General features: G+C 45.3%; 2 protein-coding genes across 5 annotated transcripts in view; one reads left to right on the plus strand and one right to left on the minus strand.

Moving 5' to 3' along the window:
- Window positions 1-1,227: 1,227 nt before the first annotated feature.
- Window positions 1,228-23,411, minus strand: ZNF512 (zinc finger protein 512). 2 transcript variants are annotated; one of them, XM_041405221.1, is made up of 14 exons: window positions 23,290-23,411; window positions 20,754-20,812; window positions 19,302-19,510; window positions 17,466-17,555; window positions 13,862-13,945; window positions 12,597-12,721; window positions 12,139-12,225; window positions 10,479-10,577; window positions 9,926-10,093; window positions 7,933-8,127; window positions 7,184-7,285; window positions 5,491-5,553; window positions 4,832-4,930; window positions 1,228-4,375 (listed from the first exon to the last, which is right to left on the minus strand). In XM_041405221.1, exons 1-14 carry the CDS (start codon window positions 23,317-23,319, stop codon window positions 4,055-4,057), a joined length of 1,731 nt encoding a protein of 576 aa, XP_041261155.1. In that variant the 5' UTR covers window positions 23,320-23,411; the 3' UTR covers window positions 1,228-4,054. The 2 variants fall into 2 exon arrangements, with proteins under 2 accessions (XP_041261155.1, XP_041261157.1); XM_041405223.1 differs by lacking the exon at window positions 17,466-17,555.
- GPN1 (GPN-loop GTPase 1) overlaps window positions 23,295-23,411 on the plus strand; it is a 13,149-nt gene continuing 13,032 nt past the window's right edge. For all 3 annotated transcript variants that reach the window (XM_041405225.1, XM_041405224.1, XM_041405226.1), the window contains exon 1: window positions 23,295-23,411. In XM_041405225.1, coding sequence (XP_041261159.1) covers window positions 23,318-23,411 — 94 coding nt within the window. In that variant the 5' untranslated portion in view covers window positions 23,295-23,317.

The following is a 23,411-nucleotide window of genomic DNA, read 5'->3' on the forward strand; positions in this document are numbered from 1 at the left end:
ACTGCACTGGATATCTCTGTGTGAAGTGCACCCCATGTCACAGCTTCCTCTCAAAAGAACAGCTCCATTTTTTTGCAACATTATTAAATGCCATTATTGAAAGAGCTTAAACCTTACAGCTACTGCATTGCATAACTTGCAGTGAAGGATGGTAAGTGATCTCATAAAAATTACTGAATTATTAATGACATTTAACAAATCTTGGAACAATGGGGAAATCCTTAAGGATTAAGAAAATCCAAAACAACTGAACAACTCCCAAACCAAAATATATTCTCTCTCCTCCAAAAAAAAAACCAACAAAAAACCCCTCCAGGCCCCCAAAGCAAAACTCAAGTGTGCTAGTACTTAAAAAAAGACAAACTGTGTGATGAGTGTAAGTACAGCTTAGTCTGTCTCCCAGACACACCAACAGCTGACATCAAAGGGCATCACAAGTAAGACCCAGCCAACATGGTTTCACAGAGATGAGTTTTCTGTAAATATTATTCTTTAATTAATTACAAGTCTGTTTTGGTAAAAGTAGCTGTTGACATCATAAATTTCTCTAAGGCCTTGTTCTTGGCCCCACATGTTATACAAGCATCAGTTGAAAATATTAAATGCTTGATATTAAATAATTGTAAATAAGGATTTGTCCTAGAGAATCCCACACTCTGCAACTATTTGACATCTTTATCAAGAATGTTAATGAAATTATATAACAATTGCAAGGAGAATCCGCATATTAAACCCAAGCTTTCTGGAAAAGTTACTGTACAAAACATAGTTATTAAAGTATCTGCTAGAGTAGTTCTGTGAAATATACCGTGATGTTTCAGAATGGGTTCATCATGTGCTATCTGGCCTTAAACCCTGTTGAGTTTCTAGAAACAAAAGAAATGAGTCCTCAGAGGCATTTGCAGAACAACTGAAAAGAGGGTAAAAGTGAATATTAACAGTGTAGTGAGGGAGTTGAGGACAAAAAGAAATAGGTGAGAGCAGAGCAAGGTCATCATTGTATCTTACATAAACCAGACTGCTACAGAATACTGCAGCTGGTTCCTGGTTCATCCCTCTGGACTTAAAAAGTGAAAAATGCACCAACTGATATACAACATGCCAGCAAAGAATAATGCACAACAGAAAAAAAAAAGAAAAACCTGTTTTGACTGAGACTAGTAAGCCTCTTTAGCTCATACAGCAAATTATGTATGGAGTTAATTACGACTACAAATATGCAGGAAGAAATTTCTGATACCCTAAAGCTATTTCAGTTACCAGGACTCAGCAGTATGGGATACAGAGGCTGAAATAAAACAAGTTCCAATGAGAAGACACAGCATTTTTAGTACAGTGAACCACTGCAACAAGTATTGAGTGACTAGCCGGTTTCTTTTGCCACTTCTGATCCCTTCAAAACTGGATCTCTTCCTAAACATGTACTTGCTCAAGTAGAATTGGTAACAGCAAGGACCAGTTTGCTGGGGCAGTGGGCAGCGTTCCCCCAGGGCCTGTTGCCCATCTGAGCTGCTTGGTGCAATTGATTTGCTGGGAGGGATGTCATCCACAAAAACCTGGGGAATCCATGGATGGAGAGCAGCCTGGGGGACAAGGTCCTAGGGATAACAAAACTGGGATAACACAACCTGGCCACGTGCACTGGCAGCCCAGAAACCGCCAGTGTCCGGGGCTGCCTCTCCAGCAGCATGCACAGCAGGCAAGGGAGGCGATTCTGCCTCTCTGCTGAAGCCCCTGCCCTCAGGGCAGAGGAGCACGGCTGCCTTGGCCCCACTGCAGCAGGATGCAGGTGCTCCAGGACACACCTCTCTCCTCACAAGCAGTGCCAGCACCTCATACCAGCTTGAGCCAATCCTGCAAACAATCTGCTGTTGTGCTGATGGACAGGGATGGATCTTGGAGAATGCTTTTTTCCATGTGCCATGTTATGTGGAGAGCATGTTACTGAAGTAACTACAAAACCCAAGTGGTCACAAAGGATTCATATCTAGAGAGCAGGTCTAGTTAGTAACTCATAAATGACAGGAAACAGGACTCTAGACTGAAAACCACTATGAAAAACCTTCTTTAATTCCTGGGTTTATTGTACTGAGTGGGAATGCAGTGAACATTTGCTCCAAGTACAGCGCTGTGGAGTTCTGAAGAGAAACCAGGAAGACAGCTGAACAGCACCAGAGCATGCAGGGCAACCCTGCAGCAGGACAACTAAACCTGCAGCAGGACAACTAACCCTGCAGCAGGACAGCCCTGCACAGGCTGGGGTGTGCTGCGGGAGGAGGGATGGCACCAAGAGCACCACACAGCAAACAGACAAGAAACCACATTCTCACACTGGTGACATTTTATTTTGTTGTCTTCTGATCTTGCCCATCTCACTGCAGACTCTACAGGCCCTGCACAGTCTACATGCCTGTTTTCAGCACAGCACCTGCAAGCGCAGCAGCACCTGTTTCCAAAGGCAGTTCTGGAGACCACCTTGGCCCTACAGTATTCCCCCATCAGGAACAATGTGATTGTGCTGGTACTAACACACATGTACAAATCTGCCTGTTCCCCACACACTGCAATGCCTTCCCTGGGAATTTCAGCACCAGCAATTTTGTCAGACAGTGCAAATTTTGCAATTTTCTGGTATGATGGGTCTTTGGATAAAGTCTGGAGAACCCATTCTTTGAAGAATAGGACTGCCTGTACTGCTGCTTCCTGCTAGCTTCTATGACATCTGCTGCATTCAGACACTGAACAGGTTGCCCAGGGAGGCTGTGGATGCCCCAACCCTGGCAGTGTTCAAAGCCAGGCTGGATAAGACCTTGAGTAACCTGGTCTAGTGGGACATGTCCCTTGTGGCAGCAGGGGGTGAGACTAAATCTTTAAGGTCCATTCCAATCCCTTAACATTCTATGATTTATAGAGACAAGAAGATATTATTCCTTATGATCCAGAGGCAATGCCAACACATGTCTTAAAATAGTGACCCCTCTTCTTTTAACCTTTTCTACACAGGGAAGCCACTGCTAGTACACCTCATTTGCACAGAGAGGCGATACTGGAAAGAAACAGGTTATGTAAGACAATGAAAGGCATATCTGCAGAGCAGGGGGAAAAGACACTGTGGGAGCACTGGCATGACAAAGAACCACCTGCTGGCAAGGCAGCTTTGTGGAAACTGGTCCCAGCACTAGCAGGGTGCTCATGCAGGGAGGCACTGTCTTGCAGTATGTATCCCAGGTGAGCATGGAACAGGTGGGCTTCAGAGGGCACACAAGGGCCATCTCAGTACATCAGTTACCGAGGTCTCTAAAAGGCTGGTGAATCTCCAAAGGGCTTGAGAGCATTCAGTTGTTGCAGTGCTGGAAGACTTTCTACACACGTTTGATGTTCAGCATTACAGGAGAGAGATGCCAGGGGAACAGTGGGTTCCTGACAAGGGTAATAATGACCTTCCATCCCTTCCAAGTCTTGTGCTGTCTGGTGCGGAGCCTAAACACCAGGGTATGAAATAGAGCCTTGTGCAACAGGATACAGCAAATACTGAGAAGGTCTCTTTTGTGGCAGCCTTGCTGACAACAGACAGGAGAGTGACAGCGCAAGCCAGAATCTTTGCATCCTGCACAGCACTGTTCCCACGTTTAGTTTGGGTGAATTCTGCGCAAGAAAGGATTTCCCCGTTGAAGAGACCTAAACATTGTGCCAGTCAATCCCTTTTGAGAAGAACTGTAAAAAAGAACCCTGATCTCACACATCAGAGGAAGATGACAAAACAGACACTTGCTGCACTGGAAACCACGAAACAAGCAACTAGTATGACCAAGCTGAGACTGCAACCAGAGCAGGAATCACACTGGGTACACTGTGAGTGCCACTGTCCAAAGGAACTCCACTGGCAGAAGCAGCCTCTGCACCACAGCTTTTGTTTGAATTCCTCACAACTGACCAGATGCAGAAGTTTCAGTATGAAAGTCACCTGCAGAACTGAGTCACAGTCCCAAAGACATTCAGTTGCTTATATTAGTGCTGTGGGTTGTGAGCCTGACAGAAGTGAAAAGCTTTAGGACTACTCCTTCTCATCTTCTAGGGATTTACTTCGGCCTCGCTTGCGGCTGGTTTTTGGAACTTCAGCTCTCTGTGCAACTTGGGGTGCCCCTTCCTCACTGCTCGCGCTCTCGTTGTCTGCCCGTTGTGGACAACCTCTCTTACTTCTCGTTTTTTCAGCTCCAACAGTGGGGAGCTTCTTGGCAGCCAGGGTGCCAGCTCTCTTCTTTTTGCCCCTGGTCAAAGGACGTTTCTTACGTTGCTTCTTCTGCTCTTCCCTTTGGCGAATTTTCATTAGCTTCTCAAAGCTTTTGGTTGTTGTTGTATTCATATCAAACCAGTCCTGCAGGTTTAGAAGGCAACAGGTTGGTACTGATCATGGTGGAAACAGCAAAAAAAGCCTATCAGGGCTTACAATATAGCTGCCTTGTAGGACAAGATTTCCCTGAAAGCTAAGATCTGGAAAGGCAACTGCCCAACAATGCTCTGTTCTTTGATGTGTGTCCTTAGGTGTCACTCTGTCTCAGAGGATTCAGATTTGATTTGACATTTGCCTAGTTAAAGGCACAGGAAATGCTGCAGGGCTGAACAGAGCAGCAGCAGCTTGGGACAAGGCATGTGACATGACACAACACTTACTCCCCAGACTAACACATAAGACCAGCTAAGTTTAATGACCCTGTTCCCAACAGTGAGCAAGGAAAAAGTAAAACATGGCACACATCCAGCATTTTCTTCTTAAGACACTCTCCCCACTTCCAACATCCTGGGGTTTGAGGTTCCACTCTGCCTGCCTTACCTCAGCGTGCACAGAGTTGATGTGATACTTGACCCCACTCTCTGAAATGAACTCCTTCTCACACAGGAGACACTTGTATTTACCAGCCACAAAGTCTCCCTGGCATCAAAACAAACAAACAAGCAAAATTCCATCAAGAGTTGCTGGACCAGGAGGCTGATAAACCTATATAATTCATTTAAATCTTGCTCAGATAGAACTCAGATAGCAATAAAAACTAGAAGCTCTCATCCATCCATCTCATCTCTCACAGCAGACAGCTTTAGCTACAGCAGCACTAACATGAGTGAGCGGTTGTGCCCATGAAGCACAGGACTGCTCTCTGAGATGCCATAAGGTCTCCAGCAATGCACCTGGAAAAACTGCTCTTGTAGCTGTGAACCTACAGGTAGAACTGCTGTGTCATTAAACGGAATGCCAGTAAGGTGCTTTCTCCTGCTTTCAAGTATTGTTTCCAATGGCAACACCCTTAGCACACAGGAGAGCACCAAACTGGGGGCTGGAATAAGGTGATCTTTAAGAGCCCCTCCAACCCAAACCATTCCACGAATCCACGAATTTGTGAGGATCTCAGATCAGCAGGTGGCAGGACAAGAGCTTGAACAAAGGGTTATCAGAGGGACAGGGACAGTGGGGCTATTAAGAGGAAAGTTACCAACCAAGGTACATGTGCCAAGGTGAGACTTGAGTCCTGAGACACTGCCATACACAGATTCACAACCCTGAAACAGTAAAAAAACACCAAATGTGAAAAACATGCTAGCAAGAAATCACTTCTTCCTGGACAATAAAGCATTATTATGTCTGGGACAATAGAGCATTATTATGTCTGGAGGCCAATCCCAAAAGTGCAAAAGAGAGGTAGACGGAGGCAGATACCAATCCTCCACAGCCAGAAAGCTTCTGGTAAAAAGACCATTAGAAGAGTAAGCTTAGTATTTATATTTCCAGTTTCTGAGCACACTTGGACAAAAAAAAAGCTCCTGTGACAGTTACTCTCATGCTCTATCAACAGCCTGACTAAAATGTCAATTTGCTTTCTGCCTGAAGTGCAACGGAGAAAAAATTCAAGCAGACCACACGGGGCAGGTACAAGACACTTCTCACTCCTGCACTGCTCATGTCTAGTGGCACAGAGCAGGAGCACAGCATCCAACAGCCCTGATCTCAGTTAAAGAGAAGCTTTAGAGGCTTGGCCCCTGGGGAGCTTCAGGCATCAGTCCTGGGGTACCACACTGTGCTCAGCCTTCAGCCCAGGTCCCAGAACAAGGTGCAGGAGCAAGACATGCTGCTGGATCACTGGCTGGTGACACAGGACAGCTGCTCTCTGCACACAGCTCCACAGACAACATGGGGCTGCAATTCTGACCTTGAAAACGATGCTAGCCTCAATACTGGGGAGAGAGTGCTGGGAGTGGGGTAGGGGAGGGCAGAGGGAAGGCACCATCTATACACCAAACCTAGAGGGCAGCTGCCACTGATCGTTGGCTCTTTGACAACATGTATCATGTGGACATGTCCACCACCTCCACCAGTGGGGCCATTTTTTCCCACTGGATCTGACTGGTGATTGTTGTAAGGCATTGTGAGAAATTAAGCTTTTCAGTCCAAGGGGTCCAAGAGAACCAGAGAGGGACTTTGGACAAGGACCTGGAAAGACAGGACAAGGGGCAATAGCTTCCCACTGCCAGAGGGCAGGACTAGATGGATACTGGGAAGGAATTCTTCCCTGTCAGGGTGCTGAGGCCCTGGTACAGATTGCCCAGAGAAGCTGTGGCCGCCCCATGCCTGGAAATGCTCAAGGCCAGGTTGAAAAGGGCTTAAAGCTGGTCTAGTGCAATGAAGAAAACTTAAGTGCTGTGCCAGACAAAGTCTCTTTACTCTTGTATTTCCAACTCTACTCCTTCCTTCTATGGAAACCTCAGTTTGGAGGTTTGAATAGTGGAAAAATGACAGGCCTCCTTCCTTCTATCTATTCCTTCTATGAATAGATTTAGATAGAAAGGCGGAGGCCTGTCATTTTTCCACTATTCAAACCTCCAAAGTGACCAACTGCCCACCTGGATGAGAAAACTGTACTAGCCTGACACCAAGTTACTGGCTCTCAAGTGTTCACACACATTCCCAAAAGGATCATCCCCAGGGCACTTTGATGCAAAAGACAAAAGGAGCATCCTCAAACATCTCCAAGACTAAACAGGGCCTTGATTACACTAAACAACCATACTGGGATGGAGCAGGATTTGTCTCCCACAGAGAGACCAACTGCAGTTTCAGGGTTGTGGGAAGTTGTTGGCTCATACAGACCCGAAATCTATCCCCCCTGGGACTTCACAAACAGTTAAGGGTTACCTGATTTGGGCAGTGGACTCTTCGGTACATCTTTATTTCCGTTTTCCATTTGCACAGCACATCTTGACTAAATGTGGGCAGTCCAGGACGAGTGTATTTCAGCTGAGACAAAGATGGAATCGAGAGCTGGAAGTAATGCTGGCTACACAGAATTCCTCTTCTAGGCTGAGACAGAAGTGCCTCTTCTCCTACTCTAAGAGGCAAACTCCCAATAATCAATGTTCTCTTGTCTCACCAACTCTCTAGAAACATAACTGAATCTGGAAAACCGCCACAGTATCAGAATCTGAAACCTCCCATTGCCTTGACTACAAAAATTCCTCTAAATGTCCTTACCCCACTGAAATCCGTTGTTTTTCCTTGGCTTTCACTCACAGCCTAAAGGACACTACTGGAAATTCAGAAGTCTAAAGCACTGTGAAATAGCACAGTATGTATCAGAGACTGGAAGGATTGCTGGGGCCTTTCAGCATGGCAGGAGTGATCTGAGCCTATGATAGCCCATGCTCCTTGTACCCCCTGGGAATTCCAGCAATAGGACTCTACAGTCATTACAGCCTGCCTGAACAAAACACTGCACCACAGCAATTGCTGCTGCAGAAATACTGTGTGAGAGAGAGACAGCAGAACCCAATCCTCCCCACAACACACCTTTCCATGTGCCATAAACATGGGGCAGGAGCCAGTACAACTCATTAGATGTAGAGCTATAAACTTGAGCCCTATAGAGTATTTTTAAGGTCTTGTACCTTCCGGTCATCTGGAATCAAGTCCTGCAGAACTTTTCTTTTGGGCCACTCTTTGGCTAGCTCCTCTCCTGCCAGCTCATGGAGATAGTAGATTGCCACCTTTGCAGATCTCCTCTGAACTCTGCCTGTGTCGTTTTGCTCCCGTTTCATTTCTTTCAGGTTCTCTGTTCTTCTCTCCTCATGGAGGAAAGTGACCTGCAATGAAGGCCCAAAAAAGTGAGCCTCTTTCACTACTTCCTATTTCAGTTACACTAAATACTGTAAATAAATGTTTTGCCAAACCCCTCATAAATAGGCTGCATCAGCTATGGTTTACTGTTGTGGTGTGTTGCCATGGTGTGCCTCAGTTTCCTTGGTCCCTCCCCTGAAGTTTTGTCCCCAGGTGGTGTGTCCATCACCTCTCCTTTCCCCCACCCTGACCCCTGCTGGGCACTGTCTATCAAACCAGAAACTCCAGAGGAGCACCGAGTGATTGGCAGGTTCAAAGGATGCCCTCCACCCCCTGGGGGGCCATTGGCCCATCCAGGTGTCTCTCTCACCTGAGACCCCCGCCCCCCTACCTGGTTGGTGGTCCCTGTTTTCCCTCCCCTCCCCCGGGTCAAAAGGACGAGCACACCACGCGCCGGGGGCCCGGGGCTTCTGGTGGAGCTGTTACTGCATTCAGATGCCATGCGGCCCAGAATAAGAACTCTGGATTAAAAACTCGGATTAAACCCTCTATCAGGACCGACTCCTTTTTTTTTTTTTTAAGGTTGCAGAGTTAAAAGGAGCTGAAGCAGTTGCTGTTAAGTTAGCTTCACGTTGCATGTGAAAAATGTGTATTTTATGATTGGCTTTTCGCAAGTATTACAATGAATATTGTATGTGCTATGTTAGAAAGTTACGCTGTATTAATTTTCTTAAGTATTAAATTAACTATTCAATACTGTTTTAGGTTAGAACATAATGATATAATATAAACTATGCTATGTAAGATATTTGGTTAAGAATTGGCAGGTTCAAAGGATGCCCTCCACCCCCTGGGGGGCCATTGGCCCATCCAGGTGTCTCTCTCACCTGAGACCCCCGCCCCCCTACCTGGTTGGTGGTCCCTGTTTTCCCTCCCCTCCCCCGGGTCAAAAGGACGAGCACACCACGCGCCGGGGGCCCGGGGCTTCTGGTGGAGCTGTTACTGCATTCAGATGCCATGCGGCCCAGAATAAGAACTCTGGATTAAAAACTCGGATTAAACCCTCTATCAGGACCGACTCCTTCTTCAACATCGCCTTAAAAAGTTTCTCCAGCACAGGGAGGCCTGAGGAGTGACCCTCTTTTACCAACAAGCTCCAGCCCGTAGGCACCGGAGCTCGGGACACGCCTGGACTTGTCCCCACGTGCACAGAGCGAGCCAGAGCGTCTCTGGGCTGCAAAACACCACGGGTGCTGCTATTTGGTTCAGCAGCAGGAACCAGGCAAGCCAAGGCAGTCCCATTCAGTAATATTGGTATAATCCAATAGTTTACTGTCACAGACAGAGGACAGAAGTGCATCCCACTGGTGAGACAGACCTCCAGAACTGCTCATAGGGATCACAGCAGTGAGGCTCAAGCAGAGAGCTTCATGAAGTTGCTAGTCTTGAAAAGTATTCCGTCATTCACTGTAAAACCCTCATGGACAACAAGACTGCCTGTTCTGCTCCAATGGTGAGTATTTTAAGAGCAAAGGAAAGCATCTCACAAGTTATGTTAGCATCACTCTTTCATGGAGCAAAAGTCAGGTCATTTACTGCTGAGTTGCTGATTTACTATTAAAAACTTCATCCTAGTCACAGATAAGCAACAGCTCCTCCTAGAAGGAAACTATCAAGGACAAAATAATCCAGGGGCAGGAAAAATGCAAACATTTGTGGTCTACAATTACCCAGCAAACTAGCAGACAAAAGCCTACACGTGTCTCAAGCCTGAGTGGCTGAAGTCCCATCCCAGTCCCCGATACCACTGGAGGGTGCACTCACCGGCCCGTGCTTTGATCGGAGGTGGTAGACAAGTCCTGCCTTTGATCTGTATGCTTTCCCACAGTGATGGCACTTCATAGCCATTTTCTCCAGCTCAGAAGCAGCCTTCCCACATTTTTTAGCATGATATAGGTATCCCATTATGCTGGTGAAGCTGCCTGTGCAGCCCTGTCAATATAAAAGAAAAACACATGGAAGAAAACCATTCTTCAAGGGATTGCATCCCCAGTGTGAACAGGATCCACAGTTTGCTGACCAAAGTACTAGCACTTATCCTGACAGAGCAGAGACAGGCAGGCAGAAAACTTTAATGTTAGTCTATTCGGACAGATGAAATCTGCAACAAAGAATTGGCATTGAAATGTCTATTAAAGGTCTCTTTTAACCCAAACCATTCTATGATTCTATGCTACTCTGCCTTAAAAGCATAGTTGAGATCTCGAAACAAATTGTGCTTTGGCCAGCACCAGAGCACACTCACCAGCACTCTCATGTTTCATATTTATGCATAAAACACTGCTGTTTAATTGACACTTTGCACAATGCAGCTTACCTCCCTTGTACACTTTAATTTTCCCATTCGCTTCAAAACCTTCCGAAGGCGGTCTCGCTCAAGCTGCTCATCCAATTCTTCTCCCTCCTTCACAACTGGCTAAAGCACAACAGAAAGATGAATGGAAAACACAGGATGCTCATCATTTACAGTTCTCCCCACAGGGAATTCACTACTCACACTGGGGCAGGAAAGCTTCTAAAATAATTGGATCTCTGCAACTTAACAATTTTACAGACATGTATTTACTATAACGATGACTTTCTGCATCTCTGCTGGTTTTGGCTGGGGTGATAGCTGGTGTGGGGCTGTGTTTTGGATCGGTGCTGAGAACTGGGTTGATAGCTCAGAGATGGGTTGCTGAGCAGGCCCTGCACAGCGCTAAGGGCTTTTCTCATGCTGCTGCACCAGAGTGGCCTGGGGGTGCACGAGCAGCTGGGAGGGGACATATCTGGGATAGCCAACCCCAACTGACCACGAGGATATTGCAGAGCATACACTATCATGCTCAGCATGTAAAGCTGGGGGAAGGAGGAGGAAGGGGGCAGACATTCATCTGCTGTACCAAGCTGCCACTATGTGTGATGGAGTTCTGTGGTTGTGGAGATGCCTGGACCTTCCTGCCAAAGTGGTGAATGAATTCCTTTTGCTTTACCTGTGTGCTTTATCTATTGAACTGTCTTTATATCTGCCCATGAGTTTCCACACTTTGATTCTCTTCCCCATCCTGTGGGTGAGGGAGAGAGTGAAGGGCTGCATGAGGCTTGGCTGCTGACTGGGGTTAAACCAAAGAGGAATTATCTTTAAAATGAGTGAACTGACAGAAAATGATGCATCTTAAACATTTACTGGTCCTACTGTGTCCACTCAGCCTGACTAATGTGAAGCAGACTGCTTGTAACAGTTACTCATCTGTGCAAAACTACAGCTCAAGTTCCTTATTCTCTCTCTCATGGTTATTGTATATTATTTCCTACTTTACCTAATATTACATCTAGACTGAGTAAAAAGATAGAACTCAGTGACAGACCTAATCTTCAGGGCCAGAACGTGATCCCTGGTCTGCATAATTTACTAATAGAGCTGTAGGTTCAGAAACTGCAGTGCTGGGAATCATGAAAAAAAAATTCAGAGTGAATTATCTGAACTTTGCACAGACTTCCAAATGACCTTTTCAAAAGTTCTAATTCTTCACCACTAGAACAGGAGACGTTGCCTTCTTTAAAGTAAGAGCAAAGAAGAAAAGCAGATTGTAGTATTAGTACTAATCTAGTGTTAGATTAGAACTAATTGCTGCTTCTGCTATTTTACCTCAAATCTAGTCTGCTCTGGATGAAGAAAAACCTCCTCCTTTCTAGCAAAGGACTGAAATTGCAGCCTAATCTTTTTCCTTCTGATTGGGAATGCCTTTTATGTGTGACTTCTTACCAGCCTAAACAGAAATTCATCCCTCTTTCTATGATGTTGCATGCCTACCATCTCTGGTAACATTCTACTGTTTTGCAGATGTCAAGTCTAACTGGAAAAATGATAGTTCAACTAGATTTGAACACCTAGAACACTTGAAAAAAGCACTCCATGTTCCATGTCTGTGTGTAGCAGGAAAGGACCAAAGCCTGTTCTGCCTGTAGGAGTTTCAGATGCACAGCAGCTGTATTACCTGATTGTTATGGTCTGCCATGACATGGTATTTCATCCCTGCTAGAGACTTCAGCTGCTTCCCGCAGTGGTGACATGTGAACATTTCCTAGAAATAAACAAGGATGTGGTGCATTTAACTGTAAATTAACCAAAGCAATGGAAAACTCTTTGGGGGAAAGGAGCAGGAGAGCAGAAAAATTTATTTGGGCCTGGTAACTCTCTTCAAAGAACTTTTATGGAGTCTAAAATCTAGTGGAACAATGAAATAACTACACCTTTGTTCACTACTCCAAACCTCCAGCAAAATGCTGAGCAAGAAGCACCAATCACTGTTCTTACAGATGTATAAAGGACTCTTGCTTAGGGACATGGTGATGAGATGAAACTGGTTTTAAATACAACACAAAACAGGCAGGTATTTCTATCAGTAAGCTGAAGAGGAGTAAAGAAATCATTGCTCATATCTTGTATTCTTACCTTCCTGCAATTCATCATATGTTTTTTCAGTCCTTCTACAGTCTTCCTCACCACAGCCCGGCAAGTGGGACAGGTAACTCGGCCTTTGTCCTGAATCTCTAAAAACCACTGCTCTTCCATACTACCTGTCAAAACACAACGTTTAGAACCCAAGTGCTAACACAACATCTTTGTTTTTTTTCCGTCCTTCGATGTGCGCAGTGAACTCTAAAAAAAACCAGGTCACACGCTACCAAACTTGTGTCCAGCTGCACTTCAACATGCCAGCTCCTTTACAGCTTCAGGTATGGAATGTCAAGGCACACATCACTCACTTTCAAGGAGCATTTTACAAACACCCTTTGACCTACCATTCTCTTGTAAGGTGTGTTCTTCTACCTGACCAGTGGACATTTTTTCCTCTGTTAATTTCTGTCGCACAATTACTTTAGCATGCTGAGTGAACTCTTCTTTTGGCCAAAGTGTTTTCATAGTAAAAGCAGTCACAGACCACCAGGGCAAGTTACTCAACAGCCAGGGAAAAGCACCCTGTGTGGCCTGGTTTTCAGTTTCTGGCCTCTTTGTGAAATCCCAAGCAGAAATTTGGCATAATCCACAAGAATTATAAATTACTGAAATGGGTTCTGGGAAGAAAAGTAGTTTAGCAGCCATCTGCCTGAATTCTTACCGTAACAAAATCCACAGCCTCTCCTCTTTTCCCAATAATAACAGACCCAGGCTGTCCCTCTCCTGGGGAAAAGCTTGTGAATCAAACAGCACTTGGCAGAAAACTGGGGTGTTTCATGAGTGCTGTGATTTACAAATACCAAGTTATTCCACTCATTGAATGAAGGCTAATTTTATTTTTCTAGGACAGATTGCTTGGGTCTCTGGTTCCCAGAAAAGGTGATCTGGCAGCAACAGCTAAGGAGTTTTTCCTGCAAACATATTCTGCTGAGTAAAAACTATAAATATTTTAATGAGTTTAATAACGCAACTATTTTAACAGGCTTTTGTTCAGTTCAAAAAGTGATTCCTTCTTTCCTGTTACATTATGCAATAGCAAGAGCACGTGGAATTACACTCAGGCAGTGTGCAGTCCTTTCAGTCCTACTCTGCAGTACTGACACAGTGCCAGGACAGCAGCCAGCTCCAACTTGTCAACAGTATAGTGAACTACTGAATGGAAACACCAGAAGCACAGCTGTTGCTCAGATTCAAATACTACAATCACATTTATCTTTTATCTGCTTCATGAACAATTCTTAGCTACTGCCTCTTCTTACCTGCATCATAGGTTTCTGGCTCTTTCTGAACACAGCGACGTTTCGTTCTGGAGTTTTGTTTTGTTCCAGTTTGATGTTTTTTCCCTGTTGTAACACAAACAAGACAAGCCAGAAGACTGAGTTCTGCTAGCTTTGTTACAACAAAAAACAGAATTTTTTTGCGAGAAGGCTGCTATTTAGTCTGCTGTTATCTCAAAGTTATTCAGAAATGTTCAATGCTTTTTTTTTAAAGCAATGTCAAGATTATGTTTCCTACTCCCTTTCAAGATCTATTTATAGTGGCAGGCATTAGTCCCACCCAAATAGTTGTAAGTTCTACGGTTCTTCATACTCAAAGCTCAGGGGATGGGAACTCTTCACACTGACACATCCTCTGTGCACAGTTTGGCTGAGTCCATCTGATGACAACCATGGGGAGTCTCATTGCTCCACTCATTCCAGTCTTCTTTAGACTAAAAAACTTATTGTTTCAGTAGGGGTTATGCTGTTTGCTCTTGTCTCCCTGTCCTCTTCAGTTGTCCCACACATTTCCTGAACTGCAGTGCCTACTCCTGGAAACAGCACTACATGGTGACCCTGCATTACAGCAAAATAATTACTTCACATGTCTAATTACTTCACAGAGTCTACATTCCTCCTCAAAGCTCTCTGTCTAACATCTGCCTTCTTAAAAAAACACTATGACACTGCTAGTCCCAGTCAGCTTTTGATCTGCTACGGATCTTGAATCCTCTTCTGAAGCACTGATTCCTGGGAGGCTGCTCGTTGTTTTTCAGCTGCAACAGTGTTTCTTCCCAAACAATATCATCATTAATTTTACACTGTTCTCTGTTCCATTTTAAAATTGTTTCTCTGTTGTCAAGACCACTTTCACTTTTAGCCTTTTCTCCAGTACACTTGCTGTCACGTTCAGCTCTATGCTGTCTACATACTTCCAAGTCCTTGGTGACAGAAACAACAGTCACAATTGAATACAGGGACATTCCATGAACCATCTTTCTATACTCCTATTTCATCAGGCTAGTGACCTCATTGTAGAAGGCTATCAGGTTGATTTAAGCGTGATTGACACTGCATGAATCGATGCTGATTACTCCAAATCCCCATCTTGTCCTTCATGTGTTTGGAAATGCTCTCCAGGATGATCAGCTTCCCAGGGACTGAGGTGAGGTGGACTGGCCCGTAGTTCCTCAGATCTTCCTTCTTTCTATCCTTGAAGATACGAGTGGTATTTTCTCTCTTTCAGCCTCCAGGAACCTCTGCCAGTCGCCATGACCTTTCAAAGATAATCAAGAGTGGCCTCACAATGACATCAGCCAGCTCTCAGCACTTAGTGCAACCCATCAGGCCCCATGGGACTTAGAATTATAAATTGCTTAGGTTGGAAAAGCCCTCCAAGATCATCAAGTCAAACAGTTCCCCCAACGCTGCCAAGGCCACTGCTAACCCATGTCCCCAAGTGCCACATACACATGCATTTCAAATCCCTCCAGGGATGGGGACTCCATCACTGCTCTGGGTAGCTGTGCCAAGGCTGGACAGTCCTACTGGGGCAAAAAATTGCTCCCAGTATCACATCTAAACCTGGTGCAATTTGAGGCCATTTCCCCTTGTCCTGTCACTTCCATGGAAGCAGAGTCTGACCCCTTCTGTCAGGGAGTTGTGCGGAGCCACAAGGTCCCCCCGACCCTCCTTTTCTCCAGGCTGAGCCCCTTCCCAGCTCCCTCAGCCTCTCCTGGGGCTCCATTCCCTTCCCAGCTCCATTCCCTGCCCTGGACACGCTCCAGCCCCTCCAGGTCTCTCCTGGCAGGAGGGGCCCAGAGCTGCCCCCAGCACTGGAGGTGCCCCAGCAGTGCCAGCACAGGGGACGGGCACTGCCCTGGCCCTGCTGCCACCCCAGAGCTGACACAGCCCAGGGGCCACTGGCTGGACTCTCTCACCTGGGCACACCTGGGCTTGTGTTGAGCCACTCTTAACCAGCACTCACAGTGCTTTTTCCAGCTCCTCTGCCCCAGGCTGGAGTGCTTCATGGGGTTACAGTCACCCCAGGGCAGGGCCTGGCACTTGGCCTTGTTGACCCTCACACTGTTGGCCTTGGCCCATCATTCCAGCCTTTCCTGTTTCCTCTGCAGAGCCTTCCTGCTCTCCAACAGATACACATCCTAATCCACTTGGTGTCATCTGTGAACTTACTGAAGGTGCTCTCAGTCCCCTCATCTAGACCATCAATAAAGATATTAAACCACACTGACCAAATTCTGGGCCCTGGGAAAGACAACTGGTGACTGGCCCCAGATGGATGTCACTCCATGCCCCATGGCTCTGTGGGCCCAGACATGCAGCCAATTTTCCACCCAGCAAAGAGTGCACCTGTCCAAGCCATGAGCATCCAGTTTCTCCAGAAGAATGATGTGGGAAATGGTGTCAAAAAGGCTCCACCAAAGTCCAGGTAAATAACATCCACAGCCTTTCTCTCATCCGTTAAGTGCATCACCTTGTCATACAAGGACATCAGGTGAGTCAGGCAGTACCTGCCATTCTGTCTGGGCCTGATCACCATGTTCTCCTGTAGCTGTCCTATGACAGTACCCAAGATAATCTGCTTCATGACCTTCCATGGCACCAAGGCCAGAGCCACATACATATTTGCGGTTTCCCGGATCCTCCTTCTGAGCCTTCCTGCAGATGGGTGTCACACAGGCTAACTTCCAGTCCTCTCAGACCTTTCTACTTAACCAAGACTACAGGCAAATGATTGGGTAAATCCAGTTTACGTGCTCTAACCTTGAGCTCCTTCACTGAGTGTAGGGCTTCCTTTTTCCAGACTTGCCCTCTGTCTGGTCTCAGGCTCCTGGGATTCCCAAAGGATTCCTTTAACTGATAAAGATAGAGGCACAGGAAACATTGAGTACCTCAGCCTTTTCTGTGTCCTTTGTCACCAGCTCTCCTGCTCTGAGGAGCAGTGCACTCACAGCTTCCCTGGTCTTCCCTTTGCTGTTCATGTACTTGTAGAATCCTTTCTTGCTGCTGTTCACATCCCTTGCCAGATTCAACTCCAAGCTGGCTTTGGCTTTCCTAACCTCATCCTTGCAAGACTGGACAGCAAATGTACACTTCTGTGTCACCTGCTCCTACTTTCACCACTTGTACACCTTCCTTTGCACCTAACCACTGATTGACAAACCTTCTGAAGGAATGAAAGGCCTCTGATGTCACACATTTCTCCCCTCGGTCTTTGTGGCAATAAAAAAGTGTTTAGGTTTGATTTCCTCTTAATAAACCCATACTGCTGTTATCAGCTACTCAATCTCCAGATGTTTACAAGCAATGTATCCAATTATTTAGTCTATAATCCTTTGGGAAACTGAAATGATGGTGGCCTATACTTCCCACAATTCCCTTCCTCCCTCCCTTTGCTGGACCTCTAAGACAGACTGAAGTTAGATCACCTCCCACTGATTAAGCAGACACTATTCAATGGCTTCCTAGAACAAAACATTCAGAATCAGAAACAGAGTTTGAAGACTCCAGAAGATGTCACTTGGGCAGACAAGTCGAAGTACTTGTAGGCTTGAAATTAGGCATTACAAGTTATTTGTATTACCCGAAATCTTCTGCTTCTTCTTGGGAGAGTCTTTAACATCTTTGCCTTCCCTTTGCTCAGATTTCCTCTTGCCTTTCAAGAGTACTTCTCCTGATAAGTAAGAACAGATATGTTTCAGTCTCAGTATTCAGTCTGGATAACAGCTTTGAGTCTACTGCTGCCTCATCTTATCCTTATATTCAATATTTAGTAACAAAACAAACAAAACAAAACGTACTTCTTGTGAGGCACCTAGACACCAGTAAACTGGACACAGCCTTTTCACTCAGCAACATTTAGGCACCCCGTGGCCCACAATACTGTGATACAGCAGGTATGGAAGATACAGTGCCACAGCATGGCCTGGAAAAATAATCCTCAAAAAAAGAGACAGAAAGTGCTAGGTTATGTGATAAAAACCTCACCTGCACACACACAAAAAGGAGCATACAGAAACTCAGTATCATGCCTGCCCTGAATATTCCCAAGCCTATCAAAGTCTTGTCTCTATGAATAGAGATGAGCACAGAAGCACAATGGTAGGCACGGAACACCGATTATAGACTTAAAGAAACAGACAGCTTCCTCCTGGTTCTGTCCCAGGAGACCCACAAGAATAAGTCAGTGGGAACCCCTCTCTGAAACCCCCTTTGGAAGGGAGAAACAGTGAGAACGGAGAGTGTGGTTTTACTGCCTAGGGTTATGTAGCACCTGGGATTTGAGTGGAGAACAATTCAGGATTACACAAGACTAGGATGATCAGGAGTGGTATCAAAGGGAGGGAAAGGGACAGAATTACCCAATTTGTAGTTGATCAAGTGGGGGAAAATAGAGGTATAAGAGGATAGCAAAGAACACCTGCCTGTAAATAGGTGACTGGTCAGTATACAAATCTTGTCATGTCTGACACCAAGCAGGGTCTGTGAGTATGAGCCTGTCTGTAAGGAGGTCTTCACCTGCCCCCCACATGGCTCTGCAGGCCTCAGGGGCCAGTGCATCCATGGCCCAGCAAATGAGGAGACTGGGATCCAAATGTTAGGCACTGAGCAGATTGATTGTATAAGGATGGAGGCTGTTGGTGCTGCTTGTGTGCATGCTGATCTGCCTGGCTCCTGTTCATGTATGTTGTAGGCCTGTGTTTGTTCCTACAGCAATACTCAGTCTGGCTAGTGACTGCACCTGGGGCTGTGCAGCTACAGCAATCTCACTTCTATCAAGCTACTGTATTTGCCTCTCCCCACAACAGAATGGAATACAGATCCTAACTTAGAGGTAAGAACAAAGTGCATTAAAGAAGATTGAAGTTTTGACTCTCTGCCACACAAGAAGTTTGGAAAACAGCTCCTAGGCCAGGAAATCTGAATGTTCCTGCAAAAACCTAAGACGCAAACCAGAGCCATTCCAAATCAGAAAATTAAAACTGACAGATGTGAGAAAATAAAGACATCCTTAAAAAAATAATCATCTACCAACCAAAAAAACTGTATCTAATCCCGAATACTACTGAATGGTCCCCTTTGCCACATCTTTAGAGTTGATGGTTCTATTTTTGAAGCTCTTGAAGCTTATTTGTGATATGATTGGTGTAACTCTTATCTCTTCTACAGATAGAACTGAGTTCAAGCACAGAATGATTACTTTAACAGACAAGTGACTCAAAAGGAACTATGCATAATGTCAGAGAACTGTACCCGTATTTGTGCAGTGGCAAAAGTTCATTTCTTCTAATACGTGAGCAGCACTAGCAAGCTTGTAATTTTTGGCTGAATTGCAGCATGTCTTTCATGAGCAAACTAATCTCTCACTGAAGAACCAGAGAGAAAATCAGTTTTGCCTTGGAGCAGCAGTGATAAATACCTTTTTTTTCTGAAGATTTGTTCACACTGTTTTTCATTCCTCTCATTTCCAACCAGTAAGCAGGCCTGCGAATGGTCCGCTTGCTCCTGGGCTCTGCACTCCCATTCACTGGGCCCTTCGGGGAGGCAGAGGAAGCGTTGGTGACTGGGTCCTCAGAGTCACTGTTCACTCCTATAAAAGCAGCTTCCACCTCCTCAAGTTGCTTAGACCTGGAAAACATCAAGTTGAATTCCTGTGTGTACGCATGCATACTAGTACACAATCACAATAAACTTGACAGACAACATCCTTCTCATCTTCCCAAGTATTCTAAAAACCAGTATCACAGTTCACTGAATCTCCTGAGTTTTGGGAACTGTAAAGTGCCAGCAACATAAAATGTCCTCAGTGTTGTTTTTCAGTATATCTTTTTGATAATGACATTAGTGAGATCTCAAGAGGAACAGAAAAAAATATTCCTCCTACCTCAAACTTTCAACTTTAGAAGCAGGAGCAAGTGAATCTTAATTGAAAAATATGCACTTATCCTTGGAACATAAAAATATTTCTGCAGCCCATCATTACAAAAGAGACATTTTACATCCCACAAAGGGCAAGATCTCCTTCAGTCTTTACTCCCAGAATCAGAGCTGGCACTACGCAATTAAAGATTTCATGCCAGTAAGAATTTTAACTTTCAGCAATGAAGACAACCTTCCAATATATCCTACAAATCACACTACATTAAGACTACTTTAGACTAATCAGCAGCACTGAATTTTTTTCCTAGAGATCAGAGGGAACTTTGCTTCACTGTTCTGAAGTATTTCTCTCAGGCCTTGAAATGCCTGGACATCTATATTCCTGTACATGACAGCCAACTGAATCAGGTGTCAAAGAAACACAGAGTATCTATTCTCTGGGCAAATACCATTCATGTAAAGAGGAAACAAAGGGAACACAAACATTTTGCAATGTATCCCACTGCTACTACAATTACCAACTGAAATAAGTAGACCACTCGAGTGTTGACTGTGATGGCCATTCTGTCAATATTCTTAGCTGTAGAGCTCACCTTTAATACATCAGTCCAGGAATTAATAAGGAGGGGACACTGATGGCAACAGGTCGGGTCATTACATACTATGTTTCACGACATACTGCAGAGCATGGGGAGAGGATGTCTCAAATTAAAGTCTTTAAGTTGCAATCGCACCCAAAATACATACATTTCGGAGCACCATTTGGTCTTGGACTTAAAATATTTATCTTCACAATGCTAAAATCCTTTAAAAAATAAATGAAAGCTAATACACACTGAAGTGTCAGAAAAGCACTTTTCCTATAAACCAGTAAGTGAAGTCAGCTGAGACTCTCAACACATTAATTAAAATTGTTGCAGCTCTTAAAATTCAGAATATTCTCAGCTTTTTTCTTGCGTTCAATCAAACTAGACAAAAAACATTCACATACTTTTTATTTCCCAAGGACTTCTTGAGTTTCTGCTGTCTGTGATGTCCAGTCCTGGTGTCCTAAAAAGGTAGAAGAACTCACATTAGCAGCATCATTCGTTTTCTTTTAGCATGTTTCACTATGCAGCCAAGCACAATCATGTGCACATAACTCTGCGGATGCGCATACACCACCCTTTGAAAAATAAATCACTGTTTTCTGCAACTAGAAGTGCTTAACCTTTCCAACTCCAGCTGAATTGGACTGGAATCAAACCAGGGATGAGCCCCTCCACACCCCCCATATGAAAGTCAATCTCTCCCCTACAATGGGATGTGATGGAGTATTCTTTGTCTCCAATACATTCACCCATATATGTCTTCTGCCTATACTTTTATCACTTGATGACAAATATTTCAGACACTAATTTGCTAGCTTTTACACAGTACTGATTTTTCCTTAATGAAGTAGTTCTTCCATTTACCCTGCCAAGAACCTTGTTTCTAGTCTCCTTCATGCCCTCATTTTTATCTTGCTTTATAATACCCCATCAGCTGCCCAGATGTTCATTTTATCCACACCGCAGAATCCTTTTTCTTATTTAACAAAGATTTTTTTTGTCACTTATCACTTGCTGTGCTCCTATTAAGACATGTAATTTAACACATCTTTGTAAAAGTATGTGTACAAATCAGCTGAACAACTCATTTGCTGTAGGTGGCTCCTAGTGCATGGACAATCACGTACCACCACCTTCTTTCAAATACTGACTGAATGCCATTCTTCATTAGAAAACTCAGGACAAAAGCAGTAGTTATACAGACTAGAAAATAAAAATCACTGCCCAGCAGAAGTATAAAGAATACCAAAACTGTAGTTTTGGAACAAAGGTAGTATTTTGCCATAAACAGGAACTGGCTAAGAAACTGGAAGAACCAAAAAAAACCACAAAAATCCCAATAACAACCAAAACAAAACAAAAAAACCACCCTGAAAAAAAAAAAGCCCAACAAAAAAATCCAATTAAACAAAAGAAAAAAAAATACATAAAAAAAAAGAAAACAGAAAAAAAAAGATGGTTAAATTACCTATCTTCTTCATAGAAAAATGTGATGCACACTATCAGCAGTGAGAGACACCCTAAGCACCAGAGTTAAGAAGTTTAGTAGTAGGCACTAATACCAATACATGAATGATTAAACTGTGCCTATTCATTCCAGCCCCAGTCTCCTCACGGAAATGCTAGGGAAGCAGCAGGAAAAAATTCACAACTGCTTGATCAGTGACTTCACAATCAAATCTTGCCTCCTTGGAAGTAAAGTCAACTGGATGTTTTGTGTTTGCATTATTTACACCCAAACAGTAGCGTCAACAGCACTGTTTGGGAAATCTCCACATGAGAAATGTGTAGCAACCTCACTGAGAAGCAGCCAGAAAAAATCAGGGCTATGAAGCTGTAATGATAAAAACAAATAAACAGGCAGGCAGAGTCTGCTGCAATTCACTGGCTTAATCTAGGATTAGAAGAACTGAAATGACAAACATGGCATGTGTATCAAAATTCATGGGGTTTTCATAACTAAAAAATTTTGCATAAGAGTAAAGATTACTATGAACTTCGGTGGCAATTAAGGAGAGTGCAATAAAAAAGGAGAGTGAAAATGATCTGTCAGGCTTTCGTTTCTGAGAAGTTAATAACAGCAATTATAAAGGAAACATCTATAGAAACTGGTGTTTAAGTTCTGCATGTTTTTTCATTTGTACACTTTACTTCCTACTTATAAAACAGAGACCTAATGTATGCAGGAATGCCCAACGGCTGGACATAAGGAAAACAGAAAAAGAACCTTCCTTGCACAGGTGAGAAAAAGTGAAACAGCGGTCCAGAGCCTGAAAAGATGGGAGCTGTGAATTCTGTCTGCCCGTGGACTGCGGGCCATTCCGGTGAGCTGGAACACGGGCTGGAGACAGCATCCAGCCGGCAAGGCGGTGCAGAAGCACAGCACTGAAACTCCCCGAGGTGAGGAGCTGGAACGGAAACTGGAGGTGATGAAGGTGCCAGCAGGGACACCAGGCATCCTGCGGGCCCCGACTGTCCCCTAGAGGAGCGGGAGGGCTCAGTTTCCTTTGGGGAACTCCCTGTTCCAGCCCCGCGTTCTCTTTCCTACCCGCACATTCCATCAGCTAGGTCCTCCTGTAACGAAGGCATGTCGGACAAAGCGCACCCGGCGCCAGCAGCGCCCCGCTCAGGCGTCCTGCCCGGCTCCGGGTCGAACAGAACCGGGCCCGGCCAGAGGCCTCGGAGAACAGCCTGGCCTTCGGGCAGAGAGAGGCGGCTCCCGCCGCTGCTCCCCAGGAGCCCGGGGCTACCCCGCTCGCCGCCCGCTCAGGGCCGCTCACCGCGCCGGGCCAGGCCGCACACCCCACCGGCGGTCCGGGGAAGCCGGCTCGCTCCCGCGATCGCGACGTCAGAGCCCATCTCGCGGTGACCCGCGGACCAGCCAAGCTCTCCGGGGCAGCTACGGGTAGCATCGGTGAAAAGACTGCGGGCACTCACCGAGCCGCCGCCACTACTATCGCCCCGCATGGTGCCGGTGCCGCCGCCACGTCAGCGCCACGCCCGCCCGCGCGGTCCCGCCCGCCGCTCCCGGCCGGCCCCGGCAGCGCCTCCAGCCCCGC

Source organism: Onychostruthus taczanowskii, unplaced genomic scaffold (assembly GCF_017590055.1).
Source record: "Onychostruthus taczanowskii isolate IOZ18803 unplaced genomic scaffold, ASM1759005v1 scaffold227, whole genome shotgun sequence".
Classification (NCBI taxonomy): Eukaryota; Metazoa; Chordata; class Aves; order Passeriformes; family Passeridae; genus Onychostruthus; species Onychostruthus taczanowskii.

Bases quoted from the DNA above. Each gene is read 5' to 3' on its own strand.
- ZNF512 (XM_041405221.1), bottom strand. From the start codon at position 23,319: ATGCGGGGCGATAGTAGTGGCGGCGGCTCG. The intron at 10,094-10,478 runs GTAAGCTGCATT...TTATATTGACAG, and splicing joins AATTAAAGTGTACAAGGGAG to GGCTGCACAGGCAGCTTCAC. The intron at 4,376-4,831 runs GTAAGGCAGGCA...CTAAACCTGCAG, and splicing joins TCAACTCTGTGCACGCTGAG to GACTGGTTTGATATGAATAC.